The 13,831-nt window shown below is 43.9% G+C and overlaps 1 protein-coding gene across 1 annotated transcript; it reads left to right on the top strand.

Annotated features, from left to right (window-relative positions):
* Positions 1-2,863: 2,863 nt before the first annotated feature.
* camk2n1a (calcium/calmodulin dependent protein kinase II inhibitor 1a) lies at positions 2,864-3,716 on the top strand (the record flags this gene model as incomplete). Its single annotated transcript, XM_084173466.1, has 2 exons — positions 2,864-3,026; positions 3,646-3,716. 2 exons carry the CDS (start codon positions 2,864-2,866, stop codon positions 3,714-3,716), a joined length of 234 nt encoding a protein of 77 aa, XP_084029592.1.
* Between the last annotated feature and the right edge of the window lie 10,115 nt (positions 3,717-13,831).

Here is a 13,831-nt window from a genome sequence, read left to right as displayed (position 1 = left end):
ATTGAATTGATAAGTAATAATAATAGTAATAATAATAATAGTAATAATAATAGTAATAGTAATAAGAATAAGAATAATATTAATAATAACAATAGTAATAATAATATTAATAATAACAACAGTAATAATAATAATAGTAATAATAATAATAATGATGGTAATAATAGTAATAAGAATAGTAATAATAATAGCAATAATAATAATAGTAATACAAAGATTAATAGTAATAATAATAATAATGGTAATAATAATAGTAATAATAATAATAACAATAGTAATAATAATAATAGTAATCATATTATTATTATTAATAATAATAATAATACAAGACTGCACTAACTATTATAACACATTAATAATCCACTGATACGTTAATACTGTGTGTTACCCTTAGATAATGACACTTTGCTCTAGTACAGAAGGCTATAAAACACACATCAGATACATGTAGTCCCTGTCGCTAATCTCAGGGCTCTCCGCTGACTCCCACAGGTCCTGGGGGACTAGGTGTGACAGGGTTGGCCCAGGTACAAGAGCTGGTGTTTGGTTTCGTGTGTGTGGCTTCATCACCTCTCTCTCACTCCATACTGTCTGTAAAACAAGAGGGTGGGATAAATTATATTCTGTGATTTACTTACAGCCACACCCCTCTCTTTCTCTCTCTAATACATTTTCTATTTTAGTCATTTAGCAGACACTCTTATCCAGCGAGACTTACAATAGTGAGCAGTAGTATCTCTCTCTCTCTCTCTCTCTTCTCGCTCTCTCTCTCTCTCTGTCTCTCCCCCTCGCTCTCTCTCTCTTGCTCTCTCTCTCTCTCTCTGTCTCTCCCCCTCGCTCTCTCTCTCTCTGTCTCTCCCCCTTGCTCGCTCTCTCTCTCATTCTCTCTCTTCTCGCTCTCTCTCTCTCTCTCTCTGTCTCTCCCCCTCGCTCTCTCTCTCATTCTCTCTCTCTCTCTCTCTCTCTCTCTCTCTCTCTGTCTCTCCCCCTCGCTCTCTCTCTCTGTCTCATTCTCTCTCTCTCTCTCTCTCTGTCTCTCCCCCTCGCTCTCTCTCTCTCTCATTCTCTCTCTTCTCTCTCTCTCTGTCTCTCCCCCTCGCTCGCTCTCTCTCTCATTCTCTCTCTTCTCTCTCTCTCTCTGTCTCTCCCCCTCGCTCTCTCTCTCTGTCTCTCCCCCTCGCTCGCTCTCTCTCTCATTCTCTCTCTTCTCGCTCTCTCTCTCATTCTCTCTCTCTCTCTCTCTCTCTCTCTCTCTCTCTGTCTCTCCCCCTCGCTCTCTCTCTCTGTCTCATTCTCTCTCTCTCTCTCTCTCTCTCTGTCTCTCCCCCTCGCTCGCTCTCTCTCTCATTCTCTCTCTTCTTTCTCTCTCTCTCTCTGTCTCTCCCCCTCTCTCTCTCTCATTCTCTCTCTTCTCGCTCTCTCTCTCTCTCTCTCTCTCTCTCTCTCCCCCTCGCTCTCTCTCTCTCTCATTCTCTCTCTCTCTGCCCTCTCTCTCCTTCTAACTCCCCTCTCTCTCTTTCCAACTCTGGCGAATGTTTCCTACAGGGATTTGATTGTGTTGTGTGACTGAGTCTCTGTGGTCCTCATGGAACAAAATGTGGTCTCCTGCTTGAGTGGACTCAACCTGCCCCTATGTGAGTGTATGTGAAAATATGGGTATTCAGAACAGAACAACTGAACAAACCGTATGTGTGTAAAAGTCTTAAGGGGCTTTGTGTTCCCAGTTCAGTTTAGGTACATGGTTCAGGGTGAGAAACAGGACCAGGGCGTGTACATGGATCAAAATCTGACCGCCTGTGTCTGATTATATGAAAACACTGCCATCCTCTGGTGAGGCTTCCTGCTTGTCTACTAGATGGGTCCATCCATTACAACACTGATGTAACACAGGCATTAGGCTGCACAGCACAGCATGACGCGAAGAAAAACAATAGATCAATATAGGCCATCACACAGTATTGGGCAAAATACAGTGACAAGGCCTGTACAGTACACCAGCTCAACATTCGATTCTAAATCAGCCAAACATCTCAGTAGGCCCACAATTCTCTGGATAAAAAAGGCCATGTTGGACTTACATTTCCAAAATATGAATCATCAACTTTCTTTTATCTTACTTAGCCTATTTAATACGTCGATGAAAATTCTATAATAATGTATAGCTCAATATTTAGTCTTCCAGTCGACCACATTCACCATATAGCCTACAATAAAATATTATTCTAGTGTCATTGAGATTCCAGCTAGATGACGGCGGGTAGATGTAACATCAGTCCGTCAGTCAGTCAGTCGGTCCAAACTGGAATCTTCTCTGTTCTGGACCGGCTGAGGTCTGCAGCACCACACTCTCTGCTCTCCATCTCTCTCTGCTCTCCCTCTCGCCCTCCCTCCCTCCCTCCCTCCGCCCAGTCTCCCCGCGGGATCCGTGTTTTGCATCGCTCCTCAATTTGCATTTCTTCCTCAGATTTTCCGTGCGGCGCTCCAGCGGTTCCTCTAGCTAGAAGAAGGCGTACCACCGTGGCAATATACATGCGCCCTGCGTTTCCAAAACAATACGCACAGTAGAACCCATTGGAACATTTGAATAATGTTGCCGAAGCTTTCCGAAAGTAGAAATTGAGCGTTTCTTTTATCAATTTGGATCAATCGCGTTTGGTTGCGCACCAGACAAGACACGTGCCTTCGAGGTAAACAGACGGCAGGACTGGGCAGCCAGATAGTAGCCTTCGTTATATTGTTTTTCTCCTACGTTATAAGCGGCTATACGCGGTTATAACGCCACCGTAGTGGTCGTAGACGTCGAGCGGAGGTACATTTTGTTTTCGTTTGTGCACCTTGGTTGATCATTGAGACGCAGTTGGACATGTCGGAAGTACTACAAGACAAAATGAGTCATTATGGAAATGAGGATGACGAGGGACACCTTTCCTTCACCTGTCGCCTCCAAGACACCAACAACTTCTTCAGCGGTTCGCAGGGGGGAAAACGCCCGCCCAAACTTGGACAGATAGGCAGAAGCAAACGAGGTAACTATGACCATCAAAGCATTTTCAATTGTGTGATGGGGGATGTCTTCAATGTCCATAAACCGATCATGGAATGGGAAAGAATGGTATGGGCAATTCAATGGGAAGTGGAATCTATCCACCATCTCTCGGTGAAGCACAGTAGGCTATCCCATTCCACTCCAAGCATGTTTCTATTCTGATGATTATGGTATGGGATCAATGGTTTTTAAGAATTCTGTTGGCATTGCAATACAAGTTTGGATGCGCAGTCACTGTCAAATGCCTGTTAGTACAAGTGTAGTCATGCTGTTCTACTGAATATTCCAACCAACATGCATGCTGGGATTCTAGAGGATTCTATAATATTTTCTGGATGTGTCTCTTATTCTTGTGTGTGTGTGTGTGTGTGTGTGTGTGTCGTGTATGACCAATTAAATAAACGTAGCACATGCAACACTTCCAACACATGCGCACACACACACCATCTCACTTTCTCTATCGCTCTCTCTCTCTCCTTCCGTTCAGTGCTGTAGCCTAGTGAATGAGTTCCATGCATTCATATCAATGAAAGATCAGATTCCTAGGTGTGATAACGGGCCAACCCGCCTCCTCCTTATCTCTTCCATGTTCTCCACAGTTGTCGAGGACGAGAACGGCGTTGACGAGGCGCTAAAAAACGGGACAGAGAAAACACAGACAGAGGCTTAAACACATCACCCCCCGGAAGGACATTGATTCTCATTTTCTATTTGATATTTACAATCCAAAGACACTGTATATAAGCACTTTTACCCCATGTGGCAGCAAGCACTTCCAGTCCCATCTCCTCTCTCTCCCAGTCCTCATGATGATCTCCTGGGACGTTTACTGGCAGGATGGGGAAGCAGCCGAGATGGAGACAGAAGCAGAGATGGAGACAGAAGCAGAGATGGAGACAGAGGCGGAGACAGAGAGAGAGATGAAGACAGAGGCGGAGACAGAGAGAGAGATGAAGACAGAGGCGGAGACAGAGAGAGAGATGAAGACAGAGGCAGAGGCGGAGACAGAGACAGAGACAGAGAGGAAGACAGAGGCGGAGACAGAGAGAGAGATGAAGACAGAGGCAGAGACAGAGAGAGAGGCGGAAACAGAGAGAGAGGCGGAGACAGAGAGAGAGAGAGAGATGAAGACAGAGGCGGAGACGGAGAGAGAGATCGAGACAGAGATGAAGACAGAGGCGGAGACAGAGAGAGAGATAAATACATAGGCGGAGACAGAGAGAGAGGCGGAGACAGAGAGAGAGGCGGAGACAGAGAGAGAGATGAAGACAGAGGCGGAGACAGAGAGAGAGATGAAGACAGAGGCGGAGACAGAGAGAGAGGCGGAGACAGAGAAAGAGACGGAGACAGAGAGAGAGGCGGAGACAGAGAGAGAGGCGGAGACAGAGAGAGAGACGGAGACAGAGAGAGAGGGGGAGACAGAGAGAGAGGCGGAGACAGAGATGAAGACAGAGGCGGAGACAGAGACAGAGATGAAGACAGAGGCGAAGACAGAGAGAGAGGCGGAGACAGAGAGAGAGGCGGAGACAGAGAGAGAGGCGGAGAGAAAGACGGAGACAGAGAGAGAGGCGGAGACAGAGACAGAGATGAAGACAGAGGCGGAGACAGAGACAGAGATGAAGACAGAGGCGGAGACAGAGAGAGAGGCGGAGACAGAGATGAAGACAGAGGCGGAGACAGAGAGAGAGGCGGAGACAGAGACAGAGATGAAGACAGAGGCGGAGACAGAGAGAGAGGCGGAGACAGAGATGAAGACAGAGAGAGGCGGAGACATAGAGAGAGGCGGAGACAGAGAGAGAGAGAGATGAAGACAGAGACGGAGACAGAGAGAGAGGCGGAGACAGAGATGAAGACAGAGTCGGAGACAGAGAGAGAGGCGGAGACAGAGATGAAGACAGAGGCGGAAACAGAGACAGAGATGAAGACAGAGGCGGAGACAGAGAGAGAGGCGGAGACAGAGACAGAGATGAAGACAGAGGCGGAGACAGAGAGAGAGGCGGAGACAGAGACAGAGATGAAGACAGAGGCGGAGACAGAGAGAAAACAGGGAAGGCCAACCCTCCACCTGGAGAGCTACTGGGTGAGCAGCAGGCTTTTGCTCCAGCCCTACACTTTTTTACACTAGTCAACCATTGGTCGTACAATCAAAACTCCTAAGCAGGCGGCCAACAAATGTAGCCGTGTAGAATCAGGTGTGTTTACAGTATGGTTGGAGCAAAATCCTGCATGATGAGGGTCTAAACCATGTGACCGGGAGATGATGATGATGATGAAGGTATCAGGGGAATATAAGGTTCCAGTGGTAGAAGGAGACAATGCTGTCGAACGAACTCAGAAATCAGGGAACGAACGGTTTAAATGATCTAATAAACTAAAGCACACACATTCTTATATCAATCAAACCATACGATATTACATTACCATTCTTATATCAATCAAACCATACGATATTACATTACCATTCTTATATAAATCAAACCATACGATATTACATTACCATTCTTATATCAGTCAAACCATACGATATTACATTACCATTCTTATATCAATCAAACCATACGATATTACATTACCATTCTTATATCAATCAAACCATACGATATTACATTACCATTCTTATATCAATCAAACCATACGATATTGACGACGAGTGCAAACAAATGAATAATATAGATAACGTGTGAATAAGAAATTATAGCCCCACGTTCTGTTAGCCTGGGTGCCAGGCTGTTTGTACTCTCTATAACTCCTGGTCATATTTGACGTGACACAATGAGTGATAAAGAGTTGGCAAGATAGCACAAATAGATCTGGTAATCAGGCTAGCGTTTTGTTGCACAGAGGAGAAAAGAAGCGTGAAATGGTTTGTTGTAATCGAACATAACGTGTCTGTATAAAGATACTTTATTTATTGACCCTTTGGATACGTATTTTGCCGTGCTCAAGGCCTGACTGAGGGAGAGTTTTTTGTATGTAGAGAATTACGATGACAGAATGAATGAAAGCGATTTTTCCTTTTTTTACTTCTAATGAATTTTGATGTCGCCTGATGAGTTTTTGCAGCTATAGAGTCATTTATATACATTATACCGGACTGTACATCACATGTTTGTAACGTTCCAAGAGGCTTAAGTCTGGATTGTTAAATATAACTGTACACCCTCCCTATTGATAAAGTATTTCTATTGCATTGCGCATTATCGTGTGTGCCAAATATCATGAGGGATAACCAGACAACTTGGTTGTTTATATTGTGCTTTCTATACGTTAGAACTGTAGACATTTTGTTCTTCTTCGGGAGTTGCCATTGTTCAGGGCTATTTCTTACCACTGAATTACCAACGCATGCATGGCAGAAACGGCATTATGCATGGCAGAAACGGGATCATGCATGGCAGAAATGGAATCATGCATGGCAGAAATGGAATCATGCATGGCAGAAATGGGATCATGCATGCATGGCAACGTTCTAAAGATGATCTAGTGTATTCTGGAACACGTGGTACACAGCTTTGAATGATTAACCTTCAGAACCGTCTTAATACTACGTACCTTGTACTGTACTGTACTATGATCTTACTGATTTGTACTGTAGCCTAATATCTTGTAATAAAGATTCTGAAGAAGTTAATTAAGAAGTGTACAGTGTTTATTGTGATGTATGTTGGATAATTCTATGTTTTGTTGCTTCCTAAATTGTATTGGAAAGACTGCTGACACAACACAGAAATATGTTTTCAAGTCAAACTTTTGGAGGCCAGTTTCTCAGCTCAGATTAAGTCTAGTCCTGGACTAAAATTACTATTCAGAATAATTTTTAATCCAGGAGCAGTCTTAATCTTGTTCTTGAAACCTGGCCCTAGAGGAATGGAAACACTGCAAAATAAGTTTTGCTTATGATGTCTTTCAGACTGTTAGTTTCCCATCCGACATTCAAGGTCAAGTCATCATTTCTTAGAAGTCGCGTCAGTTAGGGTTAAAAATCAGATTCCTTTTTCTGGGTAAACTCAGATAAGGAATGAAACTGGATTGACAGGAACTGGGTTACCAACAAAATAATGCTCATTAATGGAAATAATAGAATCAGGCCACAGTTTGACTTCAAAACTGATTTCAATAAGCTTAACTAGAGGAATCGAGACTAGAAGAATCAAGAGACTAGATGAATCAAGAGACTAGAGGAATCAATCTCTTGATTGCTTAAGTTAAGCTTTGTTATGTTATGTATTTTTTCTCAGTCCAGTCACTGGGTTGGGCCTTGATAGTGTCAGTATCCCTCCGATCCTGCAGGAAAATACCCAAGTATGATCCAACAACCCTAATGCAACAAATCTCAGTTTATCTCTTTACTCAAGTCTTCCTCCTCCTCTTAACTCAGGTTGCGGTAATGTAAACAGTGAAGCTGCTGGGGCACTGAGGCATGGTGCGTCGTGATGAGACGTGACATTTCCAGGGCTGCTCTGGTGACTAAATGATTCATGTTCTGTGATCAGGCAGACTCTCTATCAGCGAATCAACAGCATCACTTTAAGCCCAAGCTGAGCCTGAGTCCAGTCCACTGAGATATAGTAGCAAGGAACACACACAAACACACACACACACACACACACACACACATGGGTGTGAACACACATACACACACACAGATGCATGCACTCGCACACAGACACAGTTCACATACACACACACATGCATGCACACACACACATTTGTGCTCGTCAAACTACACGCCACACCATTAGATAGCTGGTTCCCCCTACTTTAGGTCTCTCTCGCTCTCTCTGTCTCTCTCCCTGTCTCTCTAGCCAGTCTTGACAGACATGAAAGGGGCTTGCTGCCTGGGCTTGCTGCCATGGCAACGAATGCACCTTGCCTGCTGCTGTCGCACGGAGAAGGGAGCTGAGAAGAATCTGTAGAATCTTCCTCCATGCAGCGGAGTACGGACTGATTGGCTGACTGACTGGCACACACAGACACACATGCACATGCACACGCACACACAGATTACGTACACACGCATGCACAAACACACACACACTCCAAATGAGTGGAATAGAATGAGCGTGTGGAGTGGAGTGGCTGTGCTGTTGAGGGTTACATAAGCTGTGACAGGTTGAGAGGTCACTGTGACGCCAGGGGAATCTCACTCACCAAGCCCTCTAACAAACACATACGCACCACAAACTTACACACACACACACATGGAGGTTGCACACACACACACACACACACACACACACACACACACACACACACACACACACACACACCACAGTTATCTGTCTCACTCAGGAAGATGCCAACTTCAGTTCAATCAGTTATTTGCCACTACACGGAGAGAGATGCATTCAGGGTGTTTTTACACAGGGGGGACCTGAGGATGGGATCAACCCAGGGCTTTCCTCTCCTCTGGGAGTTACGGGATCAACCCAGGGCTTTCCTCTCCTCTGGGAGTTACAGGATCAACCCAGGGCTTTCCTCTCCTCTGGGAGTTACAGGATCAACCCAGGGCTTTCCTCTCCTCTGGGAGTTACGGGATCAACCCAGGGCTTTCCTCTCCTCTGGGAGTTACAGGATCAACCCAGGGCTTTCCTCTCCTCTGGGAGTTACGGGATCAACCCAGGGCTTTCCTCTCCTCTGGGAGTTACGGGATCAACCCAGGGCTTTCCTCTCCTCTGGGAGTTACAGTAGCTATAGAGTCCCACAGTATGAGTAATAATACCCATAAAACCCAGCGGTCCAACACGGAAATGGTTCCAATCGTTTTTCCACTTAAAATAAGGGCTATGTTTCGTGTCGGCTTACCCTGGCGTGACATTTTGATAACTGTGTAAATCTCTCTCGGACAAGGTGACTTTTATCAATATATTAGCCTGTATTTACCCCCCAAAAATGAAATGCTAATTAGCTGCTAATGTGGCTATCATACAGAACTACAAATGCCTGTCTCAAGCTTCAAGTCACTCACCATGATGATCTGGACGAGACTGCCGAATCGAGGCAAAGGTAAGAATCTCTGGATTAACCATCTAACGTTAAATTGCTACATTTAGTAATGAATAAATTGGCTACATTTGTTTAAAATGACAATTCTGTGAACTGTCTTGGGCAGGTTTAAAATTTACACAAACCTGTTATGTAACCAGCCAGCTCATGGTTAGCTAGTTAGCTACATTAGCTGTCTATTTGTCTAACCATTTAAACGAATTTAGATTTCTTTGGCATTTATAAACCAACAGTCTAGTTTGCTAGTTAACTAGCTAGCTAACTTAGATGTCGAAGCTAGGCATTCTTGATAATGTTTGTTTGTGTCTGTGTGGGTGAGGGGTGGGTAGCCTACATCAAGTAACTACTTGACTTGTAGCTACCCTAGCTTCCTGTATTATTTTGGTCTGGCTTTTTGAGAGGTTTCAGAGATGGACTGATTAGCATCCTCACTTGAGTCAACAGTGTGCTTACTTTACTGCGGGAAGACATTGATCTTTTTGCTGTTGCCCTCTAAACAGCATATCATTAGTATAGCTAGTAAGCATGGTTATGTAACCTTATTTAGTCCTACCTGCTATAGTGGGTTTTAAATTAATTGGTATTCACACGTTTGTTTTTTATGTAAAATTACTGTCATGTTACTGATGCCAAATTGTAAACCTTATTTGCACCTTGTCTATTCCAGAACCAATGGGTGTGCCTGAGTCTTATCACCTCTCAACTAGGTCAGCTGTTTCAACCTGGAACACTATTCTTCTGCGTTGGTCTGTTTCAGTCATTGCAGGAAGCCCTGAAGACTAGCAGTGTGTGAAGGTTTTTGTCCCAGTCCAGCTCTAACACCTGACTTAAATAATCAACATAACGAATTCACGGCGATAGGCTATGATTTGTAATCAGGTGTGAGCTGGGCTGGAACAAAGGGCTTATACACACTCCTGCCATTCAGCTCTGGAAATGTCCACCCTGTTCCCAGCATGCAGGACCCATTACAGGGTATTGATAGCAAGACAACTACTGTAGCTATCTACTACATTTGCTAACTACTTCAGTGGATGTTGAACACATTTCTACCTTAAAACGAACACATTTCTAGCGGCAAACGTGCTAAACTATAGCCATGGGATAAATAGCGCGCCGTGGAACACATCTTCCATGTTGTTGGTTATTTTCCATAGAACGCATAGCCCCTCGTTGATTATTCCCTTACATAACGCATGCTCCACTCTCAAGTTGAAGTTGAACTTGTTGACTGATGCCAAGGCGGCGGCTGCTAAGAAGAAGGGAGCAGCTGCGGACCAGAAGACTGCAGCCAGAGGCAGCACTGGTCCACACTTGCCATCGTCTGTCGGGTGAGTAGTATTGGTTGGTACTGTATGTGTCATTAGGTTCCTCTCCATGTGTAGGTTATTGTACTGGCCTGTGTGGTGCAGTCTTTCATATGTGTAGGTTATTGTACTGGCCTGTGTGGTGCAGTCTTTCCTATGTGTAGGTTATTGTACTGGCCTGTGTGGTACAGTCTTTCCTATGTGTAGGTTATTGTACTGGCCTGTGTGGTGCAGTCTTTCATATGTGTAGGTTATTGTACTGGCCTGTGTGGTGCAGTCTTTCATATGTGTAGGTTATTGTACTGGCCTGTGTGGTGCAGTCTTTCATATGTGTAGGTTATTGCATCGTATTGCGTAGTTTATCATTTGTGTCAACTTTTAATTCAATCTAAGCCACAGACTGTTATCTTCCTGCACTTGAGAGCAAGCATCCCAAGTCTCCAATGGTCCCAGTACTGGTTGATGTGGAGGCATCCCAAGTCTCCAATGGTCCCAGTACTGGTTGATGTGGAGGCATCCCAAGTCTCCAATGGTCCCAGTACTGGTTGATGTGCAGGCATCCCAAGTCTCCAATGGTCCCAGTACTGGTTGATGTGCAGGCATCCCAAGTCTCCAATGGTCCCAGTACTGGTTGATTTGCAGGCATCCCAAGTCTCCAATGGTCCCAGTACTGGTTGATGTGGAGGCATCCCAAGTCTCCAATGGTCCCAGTACTGGTTGATTTGCAGGCATCCCAAGTCTCCAATGGTCCCAGTACTGGTTGATGTGCAGGCATCCCAAGTCTCCAACTGTGCCAGTACTGGTTGAAGTGCAGGCATCCCAAGTCTCCCACTGTCCCAGTACTGGTTGAAGTGCAGGCCTAAGTGACCACACACACTCATTGGACCTACAGCTGGGGTAAGATTCTTCCATCATTCACACACAGTAGACATAGTGTAAACCACCATGTTGTTAACCAAATGCTGTCCTCAATGCTTAAGTTGTATTGTGTATGGCTCAATTTGTGGAAACGCTGTGATCACTCATCGTCTTTAATGTTGTGATTCATGAATGACTCCAAGGGACACACGCTGAGAACCCGAGTATGAGTGGACATGGGCCCGGATATTTGTGACAACGACCTAAAAGGGGTGCAGAAGCACACCAGCATCCCATTTGATGTTTATTCCAACCATCCCATCTAGCTACCCCTTATTCCACACTATGCCTGTTATGCCCCATGGTCCCTCAACTTCGGACACTTTGGAACTCTCCATCTTATCTCTATAAACCCATCCTACCTTCACCCATCTGCCCTATGCTGCTTCCTTCACTTGTTCTTCTCCTAATTGGATAACATCTAGACTCAGTAACACGTTTAAAAGTGTTGTGGTGTAGTTTTTTTGCTACCTTTTTTTTCACCTGTGTAATGCTGTCTTCCTCCTGCTCATTCTGGGGTTCAGACTGAATGCTGTGGTAAATGTGCTGCTCACAATTGACAGCAGCAACATGGATCTGTTCAATTGACAAGAAGGGTGTTGATATAGCTGTGTTTAGGCATGGCTTCCTTGTTTTGAGTCTGTTAAGTGTGTTTCTCATTCAGCAGGAGTTCGCCTAGTATTTTATATTAAACCTACCTTACACATCCAGTTGTTTCTCCATTTGTAACTCACCCACCAAAAATCTCAATATGCTGCTTTACATGTTGTGTTATTTGTGCTGGTCTAATTCCTCAAATTGAAAAGCAGAAGAATCTCTGCGCTCTCGGATAGTGATAATAATAGTTCATATGTTGCTTTATGTCCCAGGTTTGTGGCATTGATAAGAAATAATTTAATCTTTACTTCAAAGTCAGATGTTTATTACATTTACATTACATTTTAGTCATTTAGCAGACGCTCTTATCCAGAGCGACTTACAGGAGCAATTAGGGTTAAGTGCCTTGCTCAAGGGCACATTTACGTCATTTAGCAGACGCTCTTATCCAGAGCGACTCACCAATTGGTGCGTTCACCCTATAGCCAGTGGGATAACCACTTTACAATTTTTGAATGATTATACACTGAGTAAACCAAACATGAAGAACACCTTCCTAATATTGAGTTGCACCCCGCCTCTTTTGCCCTCAGAACAGCCTCAATTCGTCGGGGCATGGACTCTACAAGGTGTTGAAAGCGTTCCACGGGGATGCTGGCCCATGTTGACTCCAATGCTTCCCACACCTGTGCCAAATTGTCTGTATGTCCTTTGGGTGGTGGACCATTCTTGATACACACGGGAAACTGTTGAGTGTGAAAAACCCAGCAGCGTTGCAGTTCTTGACACAAACCGGTGCGCCTGGCACCTACTACCATACCCTGTTCAAAGGCTCTTCAATCTTTTGTCTTGCCCATTCACCCTCTGAATGGCACACATACACAATCCATGTCTCAATTGTCTCATGGCTTAAAATCCTTCTTTAACCTGTCTCCTCCCCTTCATCTACACTGATTAAAGTAGATTTAACAAGTGACATCAATAAGGGATCATAGCTTTAACCTCGATTCACTTGGTCAGTCTATGTCATGGAAAGCGCAGTTGTTCTTAATGTTTTGTACACTCAGTGTATGTTATGTATAAAAGGCATATGTATGCATTGTTTAGTATTTTTATTTATTTAAAACAATGTAATTGTTGGAGTTCAGCTGTTTGACGTGATTGATGGGTGATTAAGTGCATTCTTGTCAAATAAATATGCTTATTCATTCATGATTATGGATACATTCTTCAATTAGTAAATCTGGCTTTGAATTTGCAACAGAACATGTCAACAAGTTAGTTCTGAATTGCTTTAATACAGCAGTGCATTCTGACACCATTAATTGAAATATATTTCACCTCGTTCATATAGTTGTCAGAAATTACAAGGGATTAAATATAGAACTCCACCGGGTGAAGGAGAGGGTATGTTGCTAATAATCATCTACAGTGCCTTGCAAAAGTATTCATCCCCCTTGGCGTTTTTCCTATTTTGTTGCATTACAACCTGTAATTTAAATGGATTTCGATTTAATGTAATGGACATACACAAAATAGTCCAAATTGTTGAAGTGAAATGAAAAAAATAACTTGTTTCAAAACATTCTAAAAAATAAATAACGGAAAAGTGGTGCGTGCATATGTATTCACCCCCTTTGCTATGAAGCCCCTAAATAAGATCTGGTGCAACCAATTAGCTTCAGAAGTCACATAATTAGTTAAATAAAGTCCACATGTGTGGAATCTAAGTGTCACATGATCTGTCACATGATCTCAGTATATATACACCTGTTCTGAAAGGCCCCAGAGTCTGCAACACCACTAAGCAAGGGGCACCACCAAGCAAGCTGTCAAGGTCGAGGTAAGGAGTAGACCAAGGCGCAGCGTGATGAACAAACATGACTTTAATTAGTTAAAGCGTCAAAATACAAAACAAAACACGACTCGTGACGTCCACGGTATCAATGACCGAACA

Source organism: Coregonus lavaretus, assembly GCF_964263955.1.
Source record: "Coregonus lavaretus genome assembly, chromosome: 12".
In the NCBI taxonomy this organism is placed as follows: domain Eukaryota; kingdom Metazoa; phylum Chordata; class Actinopteri; order Salmoniformes; family Salmonidae; genus Coregonus; species Coregonus lavaretus.
The sequence above is the reverse complement of the archived record's forward strand: the minus strand, read 5'-3'. Positions and strand labels throughout refer to the sequence as shown.